Here is a 26,911-nt window from a genome sequence, read left to right as displayed (position 1 = left end):
AAACATTATTTTAAACATTATGCACTTTTTTTCAAAGATAGTCGTGTTATTTTATTACACTTTGAAGAAACGTGCATAATATTTTGCTCGATGTGCCCTCTTGTGGCCTCAGGAGAGAAGCCCCTAACTGAAATTATGCCTTTTAAATTTTAATATAATTTGAATTTTGATAATATTTAAGTAGAAAATTAGAATTTAGTTTTTCAGTCATTTTGACAGCCCTAGTCTCTTATTGTCCAAAGTCCCCTATTATATTAAAGGGTTAGTTCACCCAAAAATGAAAATTCTGTCATTAATTACTCACCCTCATTTTGTTCCAAACCCCTAAGACCTCCGTTCATCTTCGGAACACAAATTAAGATATTTTTGATGCATCCCGTGAGCTCTCTGTCCCTCCCATAGACAGCAATGATCAGCAAGGAGATCGGTAAAATAATCCATGTGACATCGGGGGTTCAACCGTAATTTTACGAAGCTACGAGAATACTTTTTGTGTGTAGGGCTGTGACGGTGGCAGATTTTTACCACCGCGGTGGTAATGGACCAACTACCGCCGGTGGCGCGGTGTTGATATAAATATTAATAAATTAATAAATATTAATAAAAATATAAATTAAAAAGGAAGTAAACACTGTAACCAACAGGGCACTCAGTATCCTGCGAAGTTTGTGTGCATTGGGAATCATATTTTTTCAAATAAAGCCAAGGTAACACTAATTTTCCATACAGCACACAGTGAAAATGACATGAATATGACAGTGGGCAAATGCATAAAGTGCAGCATAATTTGAAATCAGTCACGAGTTTAAAGTTTGTCGATCGCGCGTCTCCAGTGAAGCTGAACTCTCCTCCTGTCCGTATTCAATTCGCACGGACCATAGGACCGACCGTCACAGAACATGCGATCATGCAGGTCACATGCACACTTCACAAGATCTCAACTAGATTCGACTAAGTCTGCAAGGTTTGTGAAATTAAATGTTCATTAGTCATTCAAAGATTTGTTTAAATTATAGTTATGTGTATTTGCGGAATGCTGACGGCAAACGAGAAAGTATTATAATGTTTGCCTTTAATAATATTAAAGCAATCGTTATAATACTTTTTTGTATACATTTTAATTAATCTGTTTAACAGTTCTATCTGATTATTAGATAGACTTCTATCTGTATTAGACAGAACTGAATGACAACAGCGAACAAGAGGGAGAATGTGAGCACTGTGCGCTCAGGCGCTGCCGCAGCCGTGCTCGGCGCCCTCAAAATAAAAGTCCAGCCTCGAACACATCGGCCAAACAGAAAAACTTATTGGCCGATGCCGATATTTAAAAAAAATGGGCAGATATCGGGTTATGTATTCCAGCTGTATTTTTGCTATAAAAATGTTGAAATTTAAAATAATACACAAAACAAATAATAAAATAAAGATTCAATTAAATTCACTAAAGCTGTCAGTCACTGCAGGTTTATAATGTTTCACACTGTCTAAGTCCTGCAGTTCAGCACAAGCGAACTGACTTACTGGGTGGAAACAGGGTCCCAGATAGCATACTATTTCTAGTCGATTGTTAGGCCAATATAGCTCAACCCTAATATAGCCCAAACCCATTTAACACAGGATAGTTCACAGTCAAGAGACCATAGTCTAGGAATCAGCCTATATCTACAAAGTTAATTATGCACCATCTACCAATATAGTTGTTGTGAGCAGCGAGTATGGACTGCTCATCAATGGCCTTTTTCTGTATACTTCAAACTAATTTATTTCCATTTGCTTTTTGTCTCTTTCCAAAAGAGTAGCTCTTAAATTGGACTGAAAAGAAACTGTGCATTTCTCAATGGCAACATGCACAAGGATATGCAGTAGGATCCACAACTAAATGTTTAATTTCAGCCTTTGTGCTGCAGCAAGCCCTACAGCCCTCTCAATCTTTTAAAATTAGATCAATGTAGCTTTTAGAGCTGCCAGCAAACTAGATTACTACATGCTTTATCAAGGAAGGGGGGATGGTAAGCGATATCCCACCCAGCCTTGCTTTATTTCTAAGCTATGCATTCAGCTGAACAACTGTTGTAACCACTGTTTACAACACAACCCATATTTACAGTTCTTTTTGACATTTAATCCCTCTCTAGAAATTGCTGAAATTGACAGTTGTTTCATCTTCCCCTTAGCTCGAACAATAAAAAGGATGAAATACACATTTTCATTTTAGCTGTAACATTTAAAACTAATAGCTGCATTTCTGCAATAGACCTTTTCCACACATCCATGTGTTGTTACATGACTCTCTGATAAATGACCAACTTCCTGTGCTCCTGTCAATGGATGGCGGTCAGTTTTGGTAAATCAAATAAGGTTTCTCTAGCTTGACATAGTATTTCCCCATATATTATCTTATCATAGTATTTCCCTATATATTATATTATCAGATCTCTTGCTCAGGAACTAAGTCCTTCCGCTGTGCAGACATGGAAGTGTGATAAAATCTGTATTTCCACAGAGCTGATTTAGCATAATAATTTTATGATCCCCAGCAGTGAGATACCAGAGAAAGATCAGATGCTCAGACACACACGGGTGAGTCCAGCGCTTAAAGGCAGGTTAGCTCAGCAAACACTTAAAGAAATGAACAGGAGAGGAACATCAGAGAAAAGACAGGCTGGTTATTATAGATTGCACATGCATAACTATCTCAATAATGATTAAAGAAAGAAACAAGGAATGGAAATAAATCATATGCTTCAGAATGATAAACAGTTATCTTATTTTATACATATGACTTATGGCTAATGTTCTAAGTACAGCTACAAGCATTGTGTACCCACAGTGCTCTCACCGAATGACACATTTAGGCTTTTTACACTGCACTTAACCTTGGATTATCATCTTTTTAAAACTCAATTTTAGAGAAACATAATTTGAGGGAAAATTTGACAGAAAATGTTTTATTGTTACAGTTATGGTCCAAGAAATGTCTATTCAGGACGAATTAGATAGTCAGTAATAAATAAGTCTGATGTGCAGGAGTGAGACAAGCCGTTATTTAAACCGTGATATTGACACCGCAAATATGCAAATAAGAAAGTTAACCCTGGGTTTATGATTGTACAGTACGAAATCTGAATAACCAGGGTTATTTCCTACCTAGAGCAAAGAATGAAAATCTGTGAAACAAAATATCATAACTCAGGTTTCCTATGACCTGCTGTTAACAATGTTAAATATTAAAAGCCCTATATAATTTTAGCGCAACAGATTTTTGGATATACTATGTTTTCATCAGCAGATGCTGCACCATTAATGATCTTCCTTTTGTAACCATTGAAGCTGAACTTCAGTCAACACTCTAGTATTGTTAATTCTGTTTATTTTTCCAAACACTGGCCCTCGATACTCAAGCCCTTAATGAAGTGAGTTCATGTGAACGGGGGGATTGAGTACTGATATATGAGACAATGTTTGTGTTTAACATCTGAAAGCTGTCTAAGCTGAAGACTATATCACTGACAGGAAGAGCGCTCAACAGATACGTTATTTCCTTTCTAGTAAACAGACTTATTTTAGTTACAATCAATGTCTTTAATATGTTGGGAAGAAAACTCTGGAGTTTCTCTAAAGTAGACATATTATAAACTCACAAGTTTAAATAGTCTAGCCAGACAAATATGAGCATGCCGTGACACGTCTCTAAAATGCCCACTCAACTGAAATGTACATATACGGAGAATAAAGTAATTCAGTCAGTGGGAGAATGATTTGTTTATGTTGTGAGCCAGTAAACACAATAATAGGAGTGAATGTGATGAATACATTCTTACTTCTGTATGTCGGTGATAAGCCACCATGCCCAGGCCCAGCCGCCCACTGTATAGCTCTTCCCATCAGAGCCACAGCAACCACCTGAGAAAATAAACACGGCATATTTAGTACAAATACACATTCCACACTAATCTCACTTTCAAACTCAAACATGCTTGCAAACATTTGTGGTAATCTAGAATGGCGATCTAACATTAAAGCGAATACTTTGTTAATAAATATTCATTTTAAATTGTCTTTAAAAAATTCAAACCACATTTTTCCATCGTAATAATCTAAATCTTTAAGCCCATTTCACAAGCTATTGGTCGGTCACCAATTTCACCACCTAAAAAAGGTAAAAACCTCACCAAACTGGTTTATAAACTGTAAACTGAACAACAACTTCATTATAACCACATGCAATGAAAATCAACGGAAAGCCCCAATGCACAGTTACAGGCTAACCAAACCACTATGGTGGTTAAATGTTCACAGAAATGAGCTCAATAATCAACTAACTGCTCCAAACAAAACTATTTGTGCATCTGTGAAGGTCTTACTACACAGTTCAAAAGTTTGGGATGTAAGATTTATTTTTAAAGAAATTAATAGTTTTATTCAACAAGGATGCATCAAAAGTAACAGTAAAGACATTTATAATTGTTATGGTTAAAATTATAACCATTTCCACAAAAATATGAAGCAGCACAGCTGTTTTCAACATTAAAGGGATAGTTCATCCAAAAATGAAAATGTGATGTTTATCTGCTTACCCCCAGGGCATCCAAGATGTAGGTGACCATTTCTTCAGTAGAACACATATGATGATTTTTAACTTTAACCGTTGCAGTCTATCAGTCGTATAATGCATGGCAATGGTAAAAAAATCTATGAGAGTAAAAAAAAAACATGCACAGACAAATCAAAATTAAACCCTGCGGCTCATGACGACACATCGATGTCATAAGACACGAAACGATCGGTTTGTGCCAGAAACTGAACAATATATAATTTTTTACCTCTAATACACCACTATATCCAACTGTCTTTGGGTGCGCGCACAGCATCCGGTGCGTGAGGTGTGTACGCGCTCTGGCGTAGTTTACGTTAATGGGTGTGTTGATATCCAGCCGAAGAGCAATCAACCATAACTTCAGGTGAGCAGGATCAGAAGTTGGGAATATGTGGAAAGTCACCCATGCATTATACGACTGATAGACTGCAACGGTTAAAGTTAAAAATCATCATATGTGTTCTACTGAAGAAACAAAGTCACCTACATCTTCGATGCCCTGGGGGTAAGCAGATAAACATCAAATTTTCATTTTTGGGTGAACTATCCCTTTAATAATAAGAAATGTGTTTTTTTTCAAGCACCAAATCAGCATATTAAAATGATTTCTAAAGAAAATTTGGTTCTGCCATAACAGGAATAAACTACCTTAATGTAATATATTAAATAGAAAAGTTATTTTAAATTTTAATAATATTTTACAATATTACACACTGAACTTTTTTTCATCAAATGAGTGAGCAGAATAGAGTTCAAAGATTTGTTTTATTTTATTTATTGTAAATCTTACTGACCCCAAACTGAATGATAGTGTACATGAACACAGAATTACGATTCAATTACTAAGTTGGGGCTAGTTTGATTATGAGGTTTACTGAATCCCAAGGTCATAATTTAAACTAAATGTCTGTTATTGTTTGCAAGACAAACAAACAAAATACTCTTCACTCATATAAATATATTTTCCATCAATAGCGGATTAAATCATACACATCTTTTGGCCACATGAACATGCACATCCTATTTGCCTTTAATTTTCATTATGTAAAATACAGTCTGTTGCTCATGTTGTGATTTGGCTAACAAACTAATGCTATGGGAGGCAAGCAATTATAAGGGTAAGAGTAAAACAGACCTTCCAGTTCTCCATGCTATTAAGTTCATGAAGCAAGATATTTAGGCTATGCATCTGTGCAAATATAGATATTGTTGGGTCAACCATGACAAGAGACCTGGACTTCAGGGAGATAACCTAGGATTTATTACATTCAGCTGTCAATGTTACAACATCCATTCATGTTGCCTGAAGGTTATGCATCAATCTGGACTCCTGATGTAAAGTATAAACAGTAGGGGCCTGTAACCATTAGGAATGTGAGATATGCGAGGAACTCCCTCACAAATCTATGTATATGGGTCTGGTCCCCAGACCATTCAAGTCAAAGAGTTTGTTTCTCTTCATGTTGCAATGGAGGTACTGGAAACTATTCCAACAAATTCCCTTCACGTCATCAGCTATTAGTGTGCAATCCTCAGCTGTTGTTTAATCACTTGCACAACTGCAGTCAGATCAATCACGTGAACGACAGATTAATTGGCCCATTGAAGTTTCGGTCATGTGACTATTTCATGAAACATGACCAATGTGGACACAATTTTCAGGCAAGCTAAGCAAAGAGGAAATAACCCTGCAAAATTGTAGCTGGCAGATCATTTAAAATAAAAGAACTAGCAAATTTTGTGACAGTGACACTGAAGTGTGTGCTATGACTTCCTGTAGTCTGATATCTGGGATGCATGCCTCGATCACAGTGATTCCCAACCCTGGTCCTGGAGGCACCCCAACACTGCACATTTTGCATGTCTCCTTTCTCTGACACACCAATTTCAGGTCTTATGCCGAGTTCACACTGCATGATTTTCAAACTCGTAGGATCGCAGTTGTTTTCACACTACGTGACTATCTGGGGTAGCATTCAGTTGCTGCTTTGTTCACATTGCACGATGGATCGGTGACAGGGGGTTTCACATTGCATGACTTCACAATAGGAAGAATCGCAGACAGCTCCAGATATTTAGCATGCCAAATATTTTGCGGGTGTCGGTGACGTGTCGGCGATTCCCTCAGATCGCGTCTTTGATAATTCACACTGCGTGATTGTCACTCACGTGAACGAGTGCCGATTTTCCTCCGATTTCGGGCATTTGTCAGCGATTTCGCAAAACGTGTCGGCAAGTGAAAAATCGGGCTAAAATTGTGCAGTGTGTACTCGGCATTAGAGCAGGGATCCTCAAGTCTGGCCCACGAGATCCACTTTCATGCAGAGTTTAGCTCTAACCCTAATCAAACACACCTGAGCATGCTAATCAATGTCTTCAGGATCATTAGAAAATCACAGGTAGGTGAGTTTGATCAGGGTTGGAGCTAAACACTGCAGCGCATTGGCCCTCCAGGACAAGAATTGAGGAACCCTGTCTTACCCTGCGTTCCATTCGGAAGGGCTCATCCCTATGCCCTAATCTAAGGGTTTACCCTCCGGAGTGAGAGCTTCGAAAGGTTGAAGGGTGTAGGGGACCAAACAACGGTTTCTTGAAGTGCCCTTCTGCGTCATCATCACGTGCCCATACGGAGGAGCCATCATCATGCAAAGAATCTGCGCAAAGGATCATGGGAGCCCGAAGTGTCCATCAGTTGTACCCTTCGAAATCCTTCATTCCGAAGGGCCCTTTGAAGTGGCCAGTTTTGAGCACTTCGGTTTGGAATGACCCTTCAATATGGCGGACATGATTGTTTTCACTCCGAAGTGCCCTCCGGAGGGTCGATATATCCCCTTTGGAACGCACCGTTAGAGTCTCTACTAATGAGCTGATGACCTGAATTAGGTGTGTTTGATTAAGGAGAACATGCAGTGTTGGGGTGCCTCCAGGACCAGGGTTGGGAACCACTGCTCTATCAGGTATATTTGATAAATTATATTAAACATTAAAAGTAACTATAGCTCATACTGAATGCCTACATTACCCACTTAAATGTGTATTGCTCAAAGTCAGAGGTCTTGACCTTCTTGACTGTATCCAGCAATTAAAATCATACAATAATAATTTTGATGTCTATTGATTTACTCAATTCATGTAAAACAGCTTCTAATCGAATAAAAAAAACTTTATTTTGCTATTATTTTTCCCACATGTGGTGATTTTTCCCCTTAAAAATATAAATGTAACCTAAAATTGTGAAACCCAGGAACCTTTCTGCAACGTAGCAGGAAGACAACAAATGACAAATAGAAATCAAGGCTTTGAACTGTGTAACATTAGACAAATCCCAATTTTTATAAACGGGGGTATGCTAAAAGGTCTTTGATCACTAGAGAGCCTAATCCTGTTCCTGGAGATCTGCCTACCTGCAGAGTTCAGTTCCAAACACACCTGCCTGTAATGATCAAGTGCTCCTGAAGATGTTGATTAGTTCGTTCAGTTGTGTTTAATCAAGGTTGCAGGAACAGGATTGGGCACCCCTGGTCTTGATTGAAACCGTTTCTATGAAACACAACCACTTTATTCTGCAGCGACAAAACGTGTTATAGTAACATTAGTCTTCAAAAAAAGGTGGCTTAAAAATATTTATACTAAGGACTTGGCAGGATCACATAAAAATAAAATGTATACAGTCAAAAAAAAAAAAAAACAATACGTAAGTCGTGTGCTTAATCTAAACTACTACATAAGCAATCGATATTCAAGACCAAGAAGATTTCGAGAAAAATCGATTTAATTGCGCAAGCACGTCAAAATCGAACAGAAACGAGCATGAGGGAGGCACAACAACACGAGCCGAGAGGGATGGGTTGTCTTTTCATGCAACACAAACTACAATGCAACAGGCAAGCACGAATGACTACACACTACTCAACTGAAATGCTTGAGAAAATAAGCGTTAATTGCAGTAGAATAAAATGCATGATGATTAACGTACACATTCTACGTTAGCTACATTTCAGATGAGTATAATACACGCGAAAAGCGGACTACTTTGAGAAAAACTGAAGGCAGTTGATAGGATATGTTACCTGATACCACCAAGGCTTCGTTTGGTCCTACTGTGTGGCAATTCCCCATATTTTTCCTGCCCGACGGCTTTAAAAAGCTATTCGGAACGTGAGATTACTTCTCTTTTTTTTCCCAAGGACGACGGAACAGCGTATTGAAAACAGTCGGATACAAAGACAAGGCATTCAAAGCAGTCTTGTGTACACCACATTCCTCCCGATTTCTGCTCGCATGCACCAGAAGTCACCGCCCTTTCAGAGATATGGCGACCGTTACTACGATACATGTTAAATTGGTTATTCTTTAACGTTCCAGTAGAGGGAGCCATAAGATTGGAAATAAGCCTAAACACCAGCGTTGCTCATATCTTTTGAAAAAAAAAAACTTTTATGAGTATTTATTGACTACTTTGTCTTCAGCTCCAGACAAGCTCACGTCAAAGGCAATTTGAGTCAACTTTACCCAGGATTATTATTATTTTTTTGGATGTCGGGTCTTCATTTTTTAAAATCAAGGTTGGTTTTCAAAGATTGTTTAACAAGAAAATCCAGGATGAACGTAGGCTAACCACCTTGCGCATAAAAATGTGAGATTGGTTACGTCCTATCTGACCTGTTGATACAGCTGATGTTTTCTTGGCTTCATGCTCGGATGCAGTTTTATCTTGTAAATCAGTCGACATGCTCACCTTCCACCCAGAGCTTACCATCACAGCAGTGGTTCTCCGCTTTAAGTTTCATAGAAAAGAAAAAAAGCATCCCTGTTGAAAAAAACCAGCATATGCTGGTTAGATATGTTTTGATGCTGGTTTATGCTGGTCCTTTTTGCTGGTTTATGCTGGTCCTTTTTGCTGGTTTATGCTGGTCCTTTTTGCTGGTTTATGCTGGTCCTTTTTGCTGGTTTATGCTGGTCCTTTTGCTGGTTTATGCTGGTCATGTGCTGGCAAAGGACCAGTTTAAACCAGCATCCCAGCATCAAAACATACCTAACCAGCATATGCTGTTTTTTTTCAGCAGGGCTATCAGATAAACAACAAAAAATTATGAGCTTGAGCCCTATATCTTGGATTTAGAATACACTTTTACCCCAAGCGACTTACAAATGGAGAACGTCATGCAATTTGTCATGAGTCAACATGTCAATAGTACATAATGCCAAATTAAAAGTATAAACCGCATTAGTACACAGAATTGAAGTAAAATGGAAAAAATAGTTGTTGTTTTTTAACAGCAAGCCAAATCTGTTTACCCCATTTTTTACATTAAGGGATTAAGTAAACATTCAATTCATGGATCTGCTTTTGACACCCATCTTGTTTATGGAAGTGAATAACAACTTGAGGAATCCACATCATGGTTGTGTGGCTTTGGTAGTTCATAATCTACTATTCAAACATCTGTGCAGACTTGTCAGCAAATGTAATCCGGCTGAAAGCTGCAGAGCACCATCCTTTTATTTTAATAGATGATGGTTGGATTAACCTTTACTATTACAAAGTGATGGGGATTTAATTTTACTTTCCTTTTTCGAACTTGAGGAAAACCAGCCAGGATGATGCCCTCCATCGCCATGCTTTTTGGTCCCATGTAATTACATATCTGGAGACCGTCTCATAAGTCATAACATTGATCTGATGAGAGGCATGGTCCTCAACAGTTAAGCTTTGTTGTTGCCTGGAATGTGATAATGTTCCAAAACCAAAGCATTCCTTTAAACATTTGGTGTTATTACTCCAGTCAAAAATGTATGCTAAATAATGAAGAATAGCTTTATACCAGCCTTCAGATGCTTATTTTGCGTTCCACACTCAAAACATTATAGTTCTTTACACGTAGTAACAGTTCTATTTAGAACCTTAACTCCCTGAAGAACCCTTTTATGCCAAAATGGTTCTTTGTGTTAGAGTTTAGTCAAGTCAAGTCAAGTCACCTTTATTTATATAGCGCTTTTAACAATACAGATTGTGACAAAGCAACTGAACAGCATTAATTAGGAAAATAGTGTCAATAATGCAAAATGACAATAGTAAACACTCATTTTTCAGTTAAAGACAGTTCATCAATGAATTCAGTGATGTCAACATCCAGCTCAGTTCAGTTTAAATAATATCTTTGCAATCATGTCAACGATAATGCTGGAAATGAAGTGTCCCCAACTAAGCAAGCCAGAGGCGACAGCGGCAAGGAACCAAAACTCCATCAGTGACAGAATGGAGAAAAAACCTTGGGAGAAACCAGGCTCAGTCGGGGGGCCAGTTCTCCTCTGACCAGTTTAGGGCTCTTTATTCCCGCCTTTTGGTTTTTCAAATCTGTAACTGTTAAAGTTACCTCATTATTGATTTTCTGGTGCTCAGCCATTCAACTACAGACGATCAACACACTCTCAACAGGTAAATGATTTTTCTTCAATTTAAATACAAATGTAATGTTTTTTTGGTCACATGTAGCAGCTCTGTTAAGATGAGGACATTTCTTCTCCGCTAAGTAACAGAAATATTACATTCATAATCCATATTGCTATATTTTTTTCAATTATTACTTGGGTTTATGCATAAACATGCAGTCACAAAAAAAACATTAGAACTATCCCCTGACATTCTACAGTATTACTTTTTCCTTTTAACATTGTGAAGGGTTCACATTCTGTCAATTTTTGCTACTTTTGGCCTTTGTGAACACCATTGTTTTATACATGTTGTGTATTTCAGATGCATCACATCTCACAGCCTCATCATCTGCAGAGAGAAACTGCCACTCAGTTACACCAAATGATGGACCTAAAGGCATCACTGAGGATTGTGAAGATATTTCACCGAAACTTTGTCTTCATCACATCTATTTTTTTGTCCTGTTTTGTGTTTTACTTCATGTATTTGTTCATGTTCATTGTCAATTGTCATTTATTAATATATTCAGCTACAGTAATAGCTTGTTAAGAGCACTGACATTTTTGCTACAATTCAAATTTTTTTAACTTTTCAATAAAAAGTACATAATTCACACAACATGCTGTTGTTGTTTTAATGTAAAACCCTAATAGAGGCTATAAGATATTATGAGACTATGTAGATAAAGAGGCAAAAAAAAGAGCAATTAATAATATATTGATAATACTAATATGTAAATATAGTAATATTAATGAAAATAAACTATCATTAAAAAAGTTATTTATAACACCATTAAGGTTCTACATAGCACTTTCAAAGCATGGTTCTTTAGCACATAAAAGGGTTCCGCTATTGTTACAAGCTGAACAGACATTTTTTTAAGAGTGCATAGCTTGACCAATTTGCCTTTCAATATGACTTATTTAGACTTAATGTGCAAACCTAAATTTATATTTAAAATTTAAGGTTCACATTTCACAGATTTAGTAAGTGACCCTGGACCATAAAACCAGTCATAAGGGTAGATTTTTCGAAATTGAGATTTATACATAATCTGAAAGCTGAATAAATAAGCTTTCCATTGATGTATGGTTTGTTAGGATAATATTTGGCAGAGATATAACTATTTGAAAATCTGAGGGTGCAAAAAAATCTAAATATTGAGAAAATCGCCTTTAAAGTTGTCCAAATGAAGTTCTTAGCAATGCATATTACTAATCAAAAATTAAGTTTTAATATATTTACAGTAGGAAATTTACAAAATATCTTCATGGAACATGATCTTTACTTAATATCCTAATGATTTTTGGCATAAAAGAAAAATCTATAATTTTGACCCATACAATGTATTTTTGGCTATTGCTACAAATATACCCCAGCGACTTAAGACTGGTTTTGTGGTCCAGGGTCGCATATAATATTTCTTCCAAACAGGCTACTTATAATGACATTTTATTGTTTTTTTATTTAGCTTATTTTTAATCTATGCTCTATAGAATGACCATAAGTACAAAAAATATATATACTGAAATGTCAACAAAAGCTTTATTTTGCAAGACTGTACATATGACACACTGTAATCAGGCATGTTTTGCGTTACTATTTTTAAAATGTACAACAGTTATTAATGATCATGTTTATCAGATCATCAGACATTAAGCAAACATTAAGGAAAGATTTACATTAAATTTCAGTTCAAGATTTGTCTGAAGGATGTTGGTTACTGATTGTAGGGTGCTGATATATGTTCTTCACTTCACAATAGCTCATATGGATTCATTTGCAGGCTATTTCTTCTACAGGCTCCTAAAAATAAGCAGAAACAGTTGATAGTGAGCCTTCTCTGTTTATTATGTAAAAAAGAGTGTGTGAGAGAGATAAGTATTCATATTGTATGGACATTATAAGCAAAATATAATATAAAAATATTAAAGGTTTATACTAACCTTTTTTCAATAGCCTTCATGATGTATTTCTGCATGAATTTAGATTCTGGATTCAAGCATTTCTGCTCTGTACTATTTTTCAGAGTAACACTACAAAAACACAAGACAAAATAAGCTGCATGATTATTTATGTCAGTCAGCGTATTTAAACAGAGATGTACAATATTTAGAGAATATTTGTATGTAAATAACAGTATACACTTACACAATCTCCTGGGTTTTACAAGAGGGACTTGGTGGAATGATTTCAACCTTCTCAATCAGTTTTGGAGGAACCATGTTCACACCTTTGTCAGCACAAAAACACCTGCCCTTCGGAACTCTAGCCTGTCCTGGAAGAGAAAAACAGTGCATTTTACCATTATCTGCAACATCCTGCCATGCAAAGAAGGTTTCACAATATAAATGCACAGTATGAAAAACAAAATTTGCATTTGTTCAATCTCTAAAGTTCAGAGATCAAGCTCACCTTCCACCTCTACAACAAGCAGGCAGCCTAGAATAACCACAGCTGTAATGATTTTCATGGTATTCATTTTATGTTTTCACCTTCCTAATGGCTGGTTAATGAAGTGTATGATTAAGTTCAGCTGCTTTGTTTTTATGCTTTTGTAAGGGGTTTTCCCTCCCTGACAGTTTTTCAGTTTTTGTTTCTATGGTCCTGCATCTGTACTTGTCTCGTTTCTCGGAAACACTTTCTTTTCATGTAGACTTGACCTTTCCAAGAATGAGGAAGCAATCATTCCAAAGATCGGTTTCTTTGGTCAATATTAGACTATTATTGCAATTAAATTGCAATTATTTTCAATATTAGACTATTATTGCAATGAGAAGCATTAGGCCATTAAAACATTAAAAACATAAACATGGTGTAATTTAATGCACATTTTTATTATGAATTTACAGATATCAGTCTATGTAAGTATTAATACTTTTTTCCAGTTTCCAGTGACTCTTTATGTGGGTAACATTGCACCAGTAGGTGGCATGGCAACGAATAAGTGAGTCACTGAACCATTTTTCAATAGATATGTTAAAAAAACAATACATTCTTCAGGTACAATATAAGTGTGATTATGAGTGAGTCAGTGAATCATTTACTCAACTGAATATTCAACAACCAGGGGCATAGCTGGACTTTTTTTTACTGTTGCACAAGCCCCATTGTAATGTGAAACGCTATAAGACACATGTGACATTTGAATCTGCTGTGGCTTAGTTTCAAACTATTTTTCTTAGCTGATGAATGATAGTCAAAAGTAACTGACAATATTGTACGTAAAATGTATGTCTCTTCCTTGTAAATTGAACTATTGTCTACATTGTGCTGCTGTTGTTCTGAATATCAGACTGTGACCTTGTGCAGACAGCTGAATCACAGTGGTGATGGAAACCACAGACTAGTACACAGACCAACACTTCTTTTTAAATAGATGTTAATAGGTCAGTTAGTTCCTCTCACTCACTACCCTTTTATTTTACATTCTGTGTTCTATTTTAAAGTCAAAACAGTGATTTATTGAAAAACATCAATATGAGAAAACCCCTTATAAGACTGGTATAATTATTGGTATAAACAGCTGTTTTTTTTCTTTCAGGAATATCAATATAGTACATAGATAAATTGAAATTGAAATACACTGCCATTCAAAAGTTTGGGAACAGTAATATTGTGAAATATTATTACAATTTAAAATACCCGTTTTCTATTTTAAAATACTTTAAAAAATAGATTCTTACTGTGATGCTAAGCTGGATTTAAATTCATTATGTAGGTATGTCATTTTCAGTTGATTGATTTATCCGGTGCAGTGGCAATCTACAGTGGCAAAAGTCTATAAGTCAAAAATAGCTGTTTATAACTGAGACTCTGTTTAGCAAATTTTTTTTACTAAAAATTTAGTTAAAAGTTTTCACTTCCCAGACCTTGTGTTTTAGATGAGACTATTGTTACCCATGAGACTATTGCTTATTGGAGTGACAACCCTCTACATTGCGAGTAAATCACTCACATATGCGACTAAATCTTCACTCTGGGTGACTAAATGATGTCTAATATTAGCCAATTGCTAATAAATTCTCAGATTTTACTCGCCAGTGTGTGAGTTGGAGGCTAAGTATAAGTTTGTGAAACTCGTGTATTAAATAAATTCAATGCACACAGACTGAAGTAGTTTGCGCGCTACATGTAAACGATATTCTTCGTTGTATTTTGCTGTAAAAATAACGGAGTTCTTTTGGAATTCTTCAGCTTTTAAGAACTACCGCTTTCTCCGGTAGTAGGCGGAACTAATGCGCAAACGGCAATCTCATTGGCTGGTGCTCACCTATTATCGTCCCTGTTTTGATTTCAGCAAATCAGTTCGAGCGAACGCACACAACCTGATTAATATTCATGAATCCAGTAGCTCATTAATCCTTGGTGCATTTTATATCGTTCTTATTAGTAGAATTCGTATTATTATTATCTTATCAGTATTTTTGTTAGTTTTTCCCCAATTTGTAATTTTTTTTACAGAAACACTGATTGACCAAAAAAGCACCACCACCAGTCCGAAGTTCAGTTAAAATGACTAATATGCATTCATACATGGTTATCAAGTTTGAATTCTAATTACTAAAGTTCTATCATTAAATAATATTGATTATCATATTATAATGCTTGACTGACTGATGTTAAGAGTGTACTTTCAGATATTTATAAAACTGTGCCATTTTACAAACAAACATATATATATATGTATATATATATTTATTTATTTATTTATCAGTCTGGCGAGTAAACTGTAAAATGTACTAGCCAATGGCGATTTCAATTGCCAAGGTGTTCATAGAGGGCTGGAGTGTCATATTAATTTACACTCAGAATGTCAGAATGCAAGAACTACTCTGAAAGAGGTCAGGAGACATCATTTATAGATAGAAAAGCTTTATTTGACACATCTTTGTGGATAATGAAAATATAATCAGCATATTATAAAAAGACTGTACATATGACACATTGTTCAGTGGTCTTATGAAAATACATTTGTGAAAACAACCAAGTGGTTAGAGAAAAAATAATTTAATCAGCTTAGACGGGAAATATTTTTAGTTTTAAAGTTTTTTTTTCTAAATTGAACTCCAACTTATGAGGCAGAATATGAATACATATGAAGTCATTTGAAGGATGTTGGTGCTGATGATGATGTTATGGTGTTCTTCAGTGGCACAGAGGCAGTTGTACTGTGTGGTGCTGTCTGCTGGCTCCTGTGAAGATCAGAAATAGGTTAAATTTAGTTTCATTTCCCATTAATCAATCAATTAAGTCTTTTTTTAATTACTCTGTGCCACACAAATCTACATCTTTGCATTGAATATATATGTGAAGCATGATTAAATATACTATTCTCACCTCTTTTCAAGAGCCTTTATGATGACATTTTGAGTGAATTTTGACTCTGGATTCATGCACTTCCGTCCTGCACCATTCTTCAGAGTGACACTATGAAAGAATAAAAAGCAATGAGCTGAATCTTACTTGGGTTTGTTTTACAGTTGACAAATTCATTGAAAATGAAAATAAATGATTGTATACAAATGTAGGCTGTGCTTACATAATCTCATGTTTGCGGCAAGATGGACTTGGAGGGATGATTTCAACCTTCTCAATGTTCTTCACTAAAACCATGTTTGCAGCTTTGTCTGCACAGAGGCACCTGCCCTTTGAAGACCTGTCCTGTCCTGGAAGAGAAATGTCATATATTTCATTAGAATCTATTAACTGCAAAATATTACCATAAGCAAATGTACATTCTGAAGATATGCTGAATGCTCTTGATCTGCGATTCTCAGAGCTCAAACTCACCTTTCACCCCTACAGCGATCAGGTAGGCGAGAAGAACAAAAGCTGCAATAGTCTTCATTGTCTTCTTGCTCTCGTTGAACTGTGCTTGTGTTATGTCTGGGTCAGTGAGATTATGACTGAAGGACTTCAGGAGTTCATTTAAATACTGTAGGATCAGGGTTTCCCCTCAGTTTTAGTTCTCTTTTTAGGTTTCAGTTTCAGGTACAAAACAAGAGTGATTATGAGTGAGTCAACGAATCAGCTGAATCCTTCAACAACCAGGGGCTTAGCTGGACCTTTTTACTGTTGCACAAGCCCCATTGAAATGCTGCTGTGCTCTAGTAAAATATCTGACAATGGAGACGACTGCATACCAACCTAAGAATCAAAATATTATCTAAAATGTGCATCACTCAATAATGATTCCTTGTTTATTGAACTATTCTACACATTGTACTGTTGTTGTTCTGTGGCCTTGTGCAGACAGCTGAATCTCAGTGTGGTGATGTAAACCACGAACTACACAGACCAACACTTTCTTTATTTTTAAATAGAGCTTAATAGAGGTCAGTTGTTAGTGGTTCTCACTACACTTTTAATTTGCATTGCATGTTCTATTTTAAAGTCTTTAATAAAAACAGTGATTTATAGAAATTTGGAAATGCTGACATGCACAAATGTCATCAATATGGGAAAACATATATAAGACTGGGATAATTACTTCTATAAACAGATGTTTTTTTTCAGGCATATGACTGGAATATAGTGGGAATTGTGTTTTGGCGGGAGTACTACTAGATGTTAGGCTAAAACATTGAAAAACATTGGACATTTCAGATATTTTAAAAACATTTTAATTTATTGAATTTCATGGCTTTTATTGTCTGTTTTTAAACACATTACAATATGTTGTATATATGTTGTATATAAATTAAGGTAACAATACACAAATAGATAAAATGCACACTGAACCTATTTATTAACACAATCATTTGCAATAATTTTAATGATAATGACCCACTGTTTCAAGGAAATCTGTGCAGATAAATACAGTACAAGGTGACAGGCACCCAAGTAACAACCAACCATTTCTGTGCATTCAATCTGACTGATTCCTGCTCCTGTTTATAGCTACACTGTGAAGTTGAAGTTTGTTTAATTTTTGACTGTTTACCAATTGGATGTAAATGTGGTCCTACCATTTACTGAAATCAGCTTTCTTAATAGTCAACCACCCCTTAACCACCAACACCCCTATCTGCTAGGATAATATCAATTTTTCTACAGATTTTTTTCTTGCAGTGTTTTCCCAAAGACGTCTGCCATCCTAATCCTAACCAGACTCAACCCTGCTTAGCATCAGAGTATTAGCTGCTGGTCATCATTAAAGAACATTTTCAATGCAGTAACCCAAAGATTATAGTTTTAACACCACAGTTCAGCCAAGTCAATAACAACCAATGAAAAAATAAAAAAGCTTCTTAGCTTATACTCTAAAAAGATAATGAGTGGATCTACTGCCACAACATAAATAAATGCATGATTGCAAAAAATCTAATTTATTTAATTTATTTATCAACCTATATGTAAAGTTCTGTTGATATAATATATATATATATATATATTTTACATCTGTTTAATACTGTGTGTAATTTAAACTCAAATATCTGCGTCAACTGATGTAATTTTGTGTGTGTGTGTGTGTGTGTGTGTGCGTGTGTGTTTACATGTTAAATACTGTTTCTGATATGTTATAGTTTTTGTGATTACCATTTTTGCCAGTGAATGTTTTACTTCATTGAATGTACTTGCTAATTAAGTTACATTACGCATGTGATATGCTAGCCAAAAGTTTTTTTTAGCAAGTTGATCAAATTTATAAATATTTACCTTTACCTATTTAACACAAGATCTGTTACAGTCCTTTTTGGTCTGTAAAATAAAAAAAATTATAATAATGTTCCATCTCCATGATCACAAAGTGTGGCTGGGATCTTTTGGTTTTGCTGGTGTGCTTGTGGGTGTTTCATTTATTTATTATGAAGGCATTAAGAAACCACAAACAAGGATGTGGGACAAAAAGTGTATTTTCTGTGGAAGATGGTCAGTTGTTTTCACTACCTCTTTATTTTCAAGTCAGTCTAAACAATATTTGTTACATTTGATGGTAAAAAGCTGATGACATATATTGGCCAGTAATGTGTGTGAGTTGTTTGTCTATAAATTATTGTATAGTTTTCTCTAAGCACTCCTGGGTCGTGTTTTTCAAATGAGACTTTTTTGGTGAGCCAGGTAAGTTTGAAGATAAACTGGAATAAACCAAACCTTCAGGAAAAGTTTCTAGTCAAAATGGGTTTTGTCATATATTTGTATGGTATGTACAATACTTAACTTAAAGCAAGTAACATTTATTTGCAGATTATTAAATATTTCAGTTATGAAAATTTTCTAATGATGAAATTCAGTGACTAATCAGAGTTCCAATGTTGAAATTCATACCAAATAGTTTAATGCATAAACAAACTGCAAATCAGGTCATTAGACAAAACTTCTCATTTCATTGGAATGTTATCAAGTGTTTTCACTACCCTTTTCTTTATATAGGATCTTAACCAGACATTGTGTTGAAGTCTAAGCTAATGACTTAACACAATCATGCTGATGAAATGCAAAACTGAAACTGAAAAAAAAGAAAGCTTTTTGGGAAATCTGGAAATGTCACTTCAACTGCTACATATATATTTTTAAAAATAGAGTGATTATGCATGCTGGTATTATCAGTTAACACCAGTAAAGCATGGAGTGTCGCAAGGATCTGTCTTAGGCCCTCTGCTATTTTCAATATACATGTTGCCCCTTGGCAATATTATTAGAAAATATGAGATTAGTTTCCATTGTTATGTTGATGATACCAACTATATATTTCAACAAGACCAGATGAAACTTCTAAATTAACTAAGCTAATAGAGTGTTAAAAATTTAAAAGATTGGATGACCAATAATTTTCTCCTATTAAATTAGGATAAGACAAAGAATCTCATAACACAGAATCTATTAGATTAAAATTTCCATCTAGACGGATATACTGTTACTTGCTCTACAGTCAAAAATTTGGATGTAATATTAGACAGCAACTTTTGTTTTGAAATTCATATTTCCCATGTTACAAAAACAGCATTCTTCCATCTTAGAAACATTGCCAAGCTACGGACGGGGTTACCTGTTTCTGATGACCTCAAGACTGGACTATTGTAATGCACTGCTATGTAGTTGTCCTGCATATTCAATAAACAAGCTACAGGTAGTCCAAAATGCAGCTGCTAGAGTCCTTACCAGGTCAAGAAAATATGATCATATTACCCCAATTTTACAGTCTCTGCACTGGCTACCTATTAAGTTCCTTTACCTATCACGTACAAAATATTACAACTTACTTGTACGCTGTGCTAATTTTTTTCTATTTGCTTCTCTGTTTCTGCCACAGGATGGGCATCCAAGGTAACTTGGAATTACACAAGCTTCAGTCTGGATTCAACCCTTAAAAAGATCTGAGATGACTAAACACCTGAGAAGAGATGATGCCAACCCCTCAGAGGACCTCAGATGATGCCAACCATGAACCAACATACAAAATTACCAAATGTTTCTATAAGTTTGATTGCAATAATCATTGCTGTTAATAGTGTTCATCTTTTGTTTGAATACGTCATTAACTAACTGCATGATATTTACTGTACATTTCTGACATATGGACATAAACTTGACATAGTCACCTCTGATAAGCTACTCCTAATTAAATATAATGTAGAAACTTCAATTTTCTGTGAAGCTGCTTGGTAAAGATTTGTTTCGGGAAAAGTGCTATACAAATAAATGTGAATTGAACTGAATAAAATTCAAAGTTACTTTTTTATTATAGTCATTTGTCTATTTTTATCTATTCTAATCTACTTTAGAATAGTCTATTGTTTTTATTATTAGTGTTATATTTCATTTTATTAGCTTAATTTATGTACGTCTGCGCTATGTCTGTACTGTTTTTCAGCACTGGAAGTTCCTGTAATCAAGACCAATGTATTGTGTGTATAAACACACTTGGCAATAAAGCTCTTTCTTATTCTGATTCTTACATTTTAGAATTCATTAAGTTATTATTTTATTTTCATTCATTTATTGCATTATTTCATTACACTCATTTATTTCATTTGAGCAGAATCATGTTTACATGCAATTATGAAATCACTTCAGTATATTAAAAAATATTGGCCTGTTTATGATTCATATGTAATTCAGACATATCACTCTGACTGGGATAATGTTATTCGATTTGTATGTCAATAATTTTAACTAAATTGTCAAAATGCATTTACACTTGTGATGAATGAATGAATGAATGAATATTTTGTGCATGATGTACAAAAATCTGACAGTTGAGATAAGTCCCTCAGGAGGCTTCTTGTCCCAAATACAAGGTCATCTTATTCAAGTGAACCAAGATAGCCTCCTTTGATTTTCAATTTTGTGCTTTAGACAGTTTTAGACAATGTTTCCATTCCTTGAAGATGCACCCTTGTCCTTTATGCTAAAACAGTTTTTGCGCGAAGAATTAACAGAGACCAAAGAGCTAGAATTTATGGAAGACAAAAACTTTTATTTGATAACACAGTGGACACAGATGGACAATGAAATAATAAACATCATAAGTGGACTGTATAACAGCAACAACAGTGTTTATTTGTTTTATGAGCATAAAACTAAAATTATACACAAAATGATATATACAGTAGTCAACATTTGAAGTGGATCAAAAAAGTTAATCAAAGTTGTCCTAAGACAAGACAAGAACGCATTTTGGTTTTAGGTTTTAGGACAACTTTGATGAAAGACTTTGATCCACTTCAAATGTTTACTACTGTATATATATATATATTTATATGTGTGTGTGTGAGAGAGAGAGAGAGAGTGTGTGTGTGCGTGTGTGTGTGAGAGTGTGTGCGTGTGTGTTTACTTTTTATAATTTTATAATTTGAAATTTATAATTACTACACAGTCAGTTGTATAAATTATCAAGCAGAAAATATTTACAGTTTATGCATATGTGTTCTAGGCAAACTAATGCAATGTATGCAAACTGTCAGCTAGAGGTCATACAGCATCTGAGGATGTTCTTCATTGGCATTATAACACAGCAGCTAATCCAGTCTCGCACTAAGCATCTACTGCCGGGCCCTGTAAAGATCAGAAATAGTTAATTATATATTAGTTTAAATATTCTATATTATTTGTATATAATTTATTCATTTCAGAAATTGCCAATAGGTCAAACAAACAACAAAAAATGTTACACTCACATCTTTTCAAGAGCCCTCTTGATTAAATTCTGTGTGAATTTAGACTCCGGATTCAAGCATTTCCGCTCTGTGCTCTTCAGATTGACACTGGAAATAAAAAAGGAAAGATGAGTTGAAGGTGTTCAAGAGGGTTGAGACAGCAGCATGATCATTAATAGTAAATATCTGTACATTGTTTTTGTCCTTACATAATCTCCTGTTTCCCGCAAGACGGACTTGGAGGAATGATTTCAACCTTCTCAATGTTCTTCAGTAAAACCACATTCACTCCTTTGTCAGCACAGATGCACCTGCCTTTGGAAAACTTCTGCCCTGGAAGGAAAATTGTACTTTATAGGCTGCAGAACAGCATGATAAAAAACTAATATTTTTAAGAGATACAGTTATATTACAAATATTCAATTATAGGTCTTAATAGGCAACACTCACCTTGTACTTCCATTGCAAGCAGACAGGAAAGAAAAACAAAAACTGCTGTAGTCGTCATAGTTTTTAAAGTATTGACGATTGTCAAAGACTGTTATTGCCAGTTCAGCTACAGTACTTATAGCTGTCAGAAGATCAGGGATTTACAGAGAGGACTCAGTTCCCAGTTTCAATTTCACAAGCACAGCAGTTTTGATTTCCCATTTCTTTGAAATGCCCTGACGTTGTCTCGTGTCGTTTAGTGCAAAGATTATTCTGGCCAATGAGGAAGAATTATAATTAGTTTTACAGCAATTTTGGAAGTTGGTGTAAATTCTTTCAAACACTCTTTGAAGCCCAAGGTAAATGAAGGGATCAAATGTAAAATCTCTGCACAAGTGCTAAAGCATCCATTATACTGGCAATCATCCTTAATTATAATACTCTTTGGTCAGACAACAGCAAACAGTGTTCAACTCCATGTGCATAAATTATTCAAATATTTAAACTGCCATTATAAAAACAATATTTTGGATTATGAAATGACCAATGTTGTGATGATGAAAATCAGTGGCATCACGTCAAACGTGAACCCAACTTCTGTTTTCAGAGAAATCAGTCATCAGTTTTCACTACCTCTATATGGAATAGAGTCTTAATAAGAAGCTCACACTTATGAAGGGGGAAAAACATTTTGCAAACTCATGTCATGAGCAAAATGTTTACTTTGATATTTTCTGTTGCATTTCTAATGCAGAAGCAAAAGACCAACATACAAATAACAATGTTTTGTGAACATGTAGGTTAAGTGTGTGTATGTCTGGCACACTATAGTGCTGATTGTTAAACTTTATGTTTATATTACCTCATCGACATGCTGTTTAGTAATACATATGAACCCAATCTGGTTCTTATACACATAAGCTACATTCTTATTCTTTGTGTTTATGTATTTTGCCACCAATTTACCAAAACACAAACTAGTTACATTTTCTCATGAGATTGGGGGGCAGTTGCATAAACATAGTCATCATGCTAAGACTGTGTTTTAAAATCTGCACGACATGAATATTGCGATTATCTTTTCTTCCCTACACTGTGAAAAAGAAACTGTACTGGCAGCTCATTACACATGACATGACATTATCCATTGATTTTACAGACATTTCTGTTAACCACAAAACACAATGCAATGAGGTGTAAAATTCAAAACACTGGTAAAACACCTGTAAAAAATAAATACGGAAAAATTCCTTCAAAATATACAGTATATTGTGGCTTATTTTTACAGATTTTTTTAGAGTGTATTGTGATGTATCTATGAGTAAAATGGCTTCTCAGTAGCAGTTAGCTATAGGGATAATCAGTCTTAGTTTTCAGATTGAAAATTAGACCAATATAAATTTTTATCTAATTGATTTAAAAAAGTTATGACCAGTCTTAAAGAAAAAAAAATATGACTAACTTGTAAGACTTACTTAAGCATTTTATGCAATGAACAGCCTAGCCAAATTTCTTTGACCACATCTCACACATACAGTATGCTCTGTCTGTGTATTTAAGACATGGTGTCAAGTCAAAAGAAGTTGAACTTTTTAAAACACTTTAATTTTTTCATTTCACTGTGATTCATCCCTTTCCTGTGTGAACAAGCCTGTAGGTACTAAATTTGGATTGTCTTCTTTTAGTGACAGGTCATTTTTGCGGTTTCCCTGTGACTGGTGAACACACTCCTACAGACTCAAATGAAAACTTATTCACAGTGTTGTTATTGTCCCCTTCTTAACTATGGTATTTCTTGTACCATTTTCATATACTGTATATTGTCAGAAATGTGATATTTCCGTGTTCACCCTTGATTTGTGGTGTTGAGATATTTTCCATTACTCAGTTTCCCTTGTTGTTTCGTATTGTGTCTTGTTGCGCTAGCTTTGGTTTTTAGGATGATGTCATATAAATATGCCTTTTTATTGTATATTTTTAATATGGAAATAACATACTGTTTTTAAGTGTTAAATGGTATGGGGGGGGGGAAATTAATTGGTTGCATCTGACCAGGCAATTACTTTGCATCTTTATTTGCATTTTTACTTTGCATCTCCTGTTTACTTTTTGCACACACAGAGACATGTAACATAACTAATATTTCTTCAGGAACCAATGACCAAGACCATAAATGCAAAAATTATCAAACCTTCACAAGATTTTATTTGAAACTTTCATCTGACATTTAACAACAAACAGAAGAACATCCAACACATTGTTTTTAAATAAATTAAACTACTCATAACATAATGTGTAAATATAATAAATAAAATACTCTATTGTAATAAATGAAAGAATCGAGTCCACAGTGGCCACAGCCTTCACACATTTTACTGAGCACTCCTAAAAAAGAAGAAACATAAATAAACATTACTCCATTGTATTCATTTTTTAAATATGAAAGATATGAAGCTCAGGTCTTCAATATCAGTTGTTATGTGATTGATATGACTCACCTGGTCTTTTTTGCAATCCTCTCAATTATGTTCTTGGTAAACAATGACTCTGTGTTTAAGCATCTTTGACCTTCACCATTTTTCAGTGTGACACTGTTCAGACACATCATCAGGTTATTTAAAGAGAACATAGATTGATAATGTCTTAAATTCAATCAGAAATAATAATGTACTTACACAACCTCCAGATGTCCACAGGATGGACTAATAGGGTGAATTTCAACTTTGTCTATCAGCTTTGGCCTCACCATTTTGAGACCAGCACCACGACATAAACATCTTTGGATTCCAATCCCGGGCTTCCCTGGAGGATAATAAAAATAAATGACGGAAATTATTTTTCTGAAACAACGAAGCAACAGATTGTGCTGAGTTAGTGAAATGTTTAAAAAAAAGCAAAAACAATCTTACCTTCAGTAGCAACAATGGCCAAACTGACAAAAACAAGTAGAGCTGCCACAGTCTTCATTGTTTCAATCTCTTGACGGTCTTCACTTTAAGCCACTTGACTGACCAAATGTGAATAAATGAGCGGACTGGCTTCAATTTATATGCTACATCAGAGACATTCTGGGATTTCCCTGTTTGCTGCTCTAGTGGGGGATAAGATCTGGCTGAGTTCCAGTTACTCTTTCTATATCTTATTCAGTTTCTGGGAAATACTGTGCAGTGTTTTCATCATTTTGTTTGGGTTTATTTCATCAGGTTTATATGGCACACATACACAGTTTTACATATATCAGATAGAAAACAAAAATAAGAGAATAATATATAATAGATAAGCGATATAATAATTGTAATAAGAAACAAAGTGGCTTTTGATAAACTAAAATTGTGTATTGTCTTTACTATATAAATAAATAAATATATATTAGTGCTGTCAAACAATTAATTGCGATATATAATTTTCTTGTTTTGTTCATTACGTCGTATGTAAATTACCCTCAGTTCGCTCAGTGCTTGGTCTGGCACTGTTTATGTTTAGCTATTACTGTTATGAGTGTTTGCCATCTGTGAATTATATTCTGTTTGGATTATCATTTTGTTTAGTTTATTAAAGTAATAGTGCTGCAACTTCGGTCCGCTTTGCCTCATCTTCCTTGCCTGTGACCTAAAAACAAATTAAATATGGATCTAGCAGATGTCAGACTTCTAGGGGACCAGACAAGGGCGTTTTCACTCCCAACTCCTCACTTATTCAGGATCCCTCGGCGTCACAGTTTAACGCTCAGGATATCCATTTAACGTCATTTTTCGACATGAAGGGTACTTAATTGCTTTCAATTGTTTTCCTTATGCGGCATCTCAACAATGCATGTAATTCTTTGCATATGTAAAAGTATACATTATATATACACATATTCACTAAAATATTAAGTGTATAATGTTCATACTTTCATAACCCCATAATCCCTACACCTACCCACTTTTTAACAACATAAAACTCCATAAGACTACGGTTATGTATTGTATAAATATTTACTGATACACCACTAATTTCATCATGGTGATATTCTGTGTTTGATGTAACAGGTTTCTTATTGAAAGCAATGGCACCCTGTACACAGTGGCGGATCTACCGGGGTGGTGTAACAGAGATGCTGGAGTTTGGTTAGAATCCATGAGTGGAAGTTTATTAAAGGTCAAGGCTTTAAACAGATGTCGACAATCAGGCAGAGGGTCAAAGTCAGAGAAGCAAGCAGATCGTTCGTCGTACACAAGGGCAGAAGCAGAGACAATAGTGGAGAGGCAGGCAATGAGTCCAAACACAAACATCAGTCCTATCAGGCGTCAGAACAAAAGGGGCAGAGTACAAATACCGTGAGTCAAGAAGTCAGGCAGAATCATA

The 26,911-nt window shown here is 35.1% G+C and overlaps 5 protein-coding genes across 6 annotated transcripts in view; all 5 read right to left on the bottom strand.

Annotated features, from left to right (window-relative positions):
- The window catches only part of flot2a (flotillin 2a), a 28,243-nt gene extending 19,317 nt beyond the window's left edge, over positions 1–8,926 (bottom strand). For both annotated transcript variants that reach the window (XM_016234484.1, XM_016234483.1), the window contains exons 1-2: positions 8,668–8,926; positions 3,822–3,903 (exon numbers count right to left, since the gene is read on the bottom strand). In XM_016234484.1, the coding sequence (XP_016089970.1) occupies positions 3,822–3,903; positions 8,668–8,716 (131 nt within the window). In that variant the 5' untranslated portion in view covers positions 8,717–8,926. The remainder of the gene's footprint in view (positions 1–3,821; positions 3,904–8,667) is intronic.
- Positions 8,927–12,706: 3,780 nt separating this feature from the next.
- On the bottom strand, positions 12,707–13,537 carry LOC107552559 (C-X-C motif chemokine 10-like). The gene is made up of 4 exons (XM_016234456.1): positions 13,449–13,537; positions 13,185–13,311; positions 12,980–13,069; positions 12,707–12,839 (listed from the first exon to the last, which is right to left on the bottom strand). Exons 1-4 carry the CDS (start codon positions 13,513–13,515, stop codon positions 12,830–12,832), a joined length of 294 nt encoding a protein of 97 aa, XP_016089942.1. The 5' UTR covers positions 13,516–13,537; the 3' UTR covers positions 12,707–12,829.
- A 2,501-nt stretch (positions 13,538–16,038) lies between these two features.
- Positions 16,039–16,934, bottom strand: LOC107552557 (C-X-C motif chemokine 11-like). Its single transcript, XM_016234454.1, has 4 exons — positions 16,827–16,934; positions 16,576–16,702; positions 16,374–16,463; positions 16,039–16,228 (listed from the first exon to the last, which is right to left on the bottom strand). The coding sequence occupies exons 1-4, from the start codon at positions 16,882–16,884 to the stop codon at positions 16,138–16,140; spliced, it is 366 nt and encodes a 121-aa protein (XP_016089940.1). The 5' UTR covers positions 16,885–16,934; the 3' UTR covers positions 16,039–16,137.
- Positions 16,935–21,906: 4,972 nt separating this feature from the next.
- Positions 21,907–22,668, bottom strand: LOC107552558 (C-X-C motif chemokine 10-like). The gene is made up of 4 exons (XM_016234455.1): positions 22,586–22,668; positions 22,345–22,468; positions 22,157–22,243; positions 21,907–22,034 (listed from the first exon to the last, which is right to left on the bottom strand). The coding sequence occupies exons 1-4, from the start codon at positions 22,641–22,643 to the stop codon at positions 22,022–22,024; spliced, it is 282 nt and encodes a 93-aa protein (XP_016089941.1). The 5' UTR covers positions 22,644–22,668; the 3' UTR covers positions 21,907–22,021.
- Positions 22,669–24,874: 2,206 nt separating this feature from the next.
- On the bottom strand, positions 24,875–25,566 carry cxcl11.1 (chemokine (C-X-C motif) ligand 11, duplicate 1). The gene is made up of 4 exons (XM_016234453.1): positions 25,474–25,566; positions 25,240–25,366; positions 25,063–25,155; positions 24,875–24,949 (listed from the first exon to the last, which is right to left on the bottom strand). Exons 1-4 carry the CDS (start codon positions 25,529–25,531, stop codon positions 24,937–24,939), a joined length of 291 nt encoding a protein of 96 aa, XP_016089939.1. The 5' UTR covers positions 25,532–25,566; the 3' UTR covers positions 24,875–24,936.
- Between the last annotated feature and the right edge of the window lie 1,345 nt (positions 25,567–26,911).

This window comes from Sinocyclocheilus grahami, unplaced genomic scaffold, assembly GCF_001515645.1.
Source record: "Sinocyclocheilus grahami isolate Dianchi unplaced genomic scaffold, SAMN03320097.WGS_v1.1 scaffold453.1, whole genome shotgun sequence".
In the NCBI taxonomy this organism is placed as follows: domain Eukaryota; kingdom Metazoa; phylum Chordata; class Actinopteri; order Cypriniformes; family Cyprinidae; genus Sinocyclocheilus; species Sinocyclocheilus grahami.
The sequence above is the reverse complement of the archived record's forward strand: the minus strand, read 5'-3'. Positions and strand labels throughout refer to the sequence as shown.

Excerpts from the sequence above, each read along its gene's own strand:
- LOC107552559 (XM_016234456.1), bottom strand. The coding sequence starts at position 13,515 with ATGAATACCATGAAAATCATTACAGCTGTGGTTATTCTAGGCTGCCTG. Across the intron at positions 13,312-13,448 it reads GCTTGTTGTAGAGGTGGAAG|GACAGGCTAGAGTTCCGAAG; the intron begins GTGAGCTTGATC and ends TTTCTCTTCCAG. Across the intron at positions 13,070-13,184 it reads TGTAAAACCCAGGAGATTGT|TGTTACTCTGAAAAATAGTA; the intron begins GTAAGTGTATAC and ends GTGTTTTTGTAG.
- LOC107552557 (XM_016234454.1), bottom strand. The coding sequence starts at position 16,884 with ATGAAGACTATTGCAGCTTTTGTTCTTCTCGCCTACCTGATCGCTGTA. Across the intron at positions 16,464-16,575 it reads TGCCGCAAACATGAGATTAT|TGTCACTCTGAAGAATGGTG; the intron begins GTAAGCACAGCC and ends ATTCTTTCATAG. Across the intron at positions 16,229-16,373 it reads ATAAAGGCTCTTGAAAAGAG|GAGCCAGCAGACAGCACCAC; the intron begins GTGAGAATAGTA and ends TGATCTTCACAG.
- LOC107552558 (XM_016234455.1), bottom strand. The coding sequence starts at position 22,643 with ATGACGACTACAGCAGTTTTTGTTTTTCTTTCCTGTCTGCTTGCAATG. Across the intron at positions 22,469-22,585 it reads GCTTGCAATGGAAGTACAAG|GGCAGAAGTTTTCCAAAGGC; the intron begins GTGAGTGTTGCC and ends TTTTCCTTCCAG. Across the intron at positions 22,244-22,344 it reads TGCGGGAAACAGGAGATTAT|TGTCAATCTGAAGAGCACAG; the intron begins GTAAGGACAAAA and ends TTTTATTTCCAG.
- cxcl11.1 (XM_016234453.1), bottom strand. The coding sequence starts at position 25,531 with ATGAAGACTGTGGCAGCTCTACTTGTTTTTGTCAGTTTGGCCATTGTT. Across the intron at positions 25,367-25,473 it reads GGCCATTGTTGCTACTGAAG|GGAAGCCCGGGATTGGAATC; the intron begins GTAAGATTGTTT and ends ATTATCCTCCAG. Across the intron at positions 25,156-25,239 it reads TGTGGACATCTGGAGGTTGT|TGTCACACTGAAAAATGGTG; the intron begins GTAAGTACATTA and ends GTGTCTGAACAG.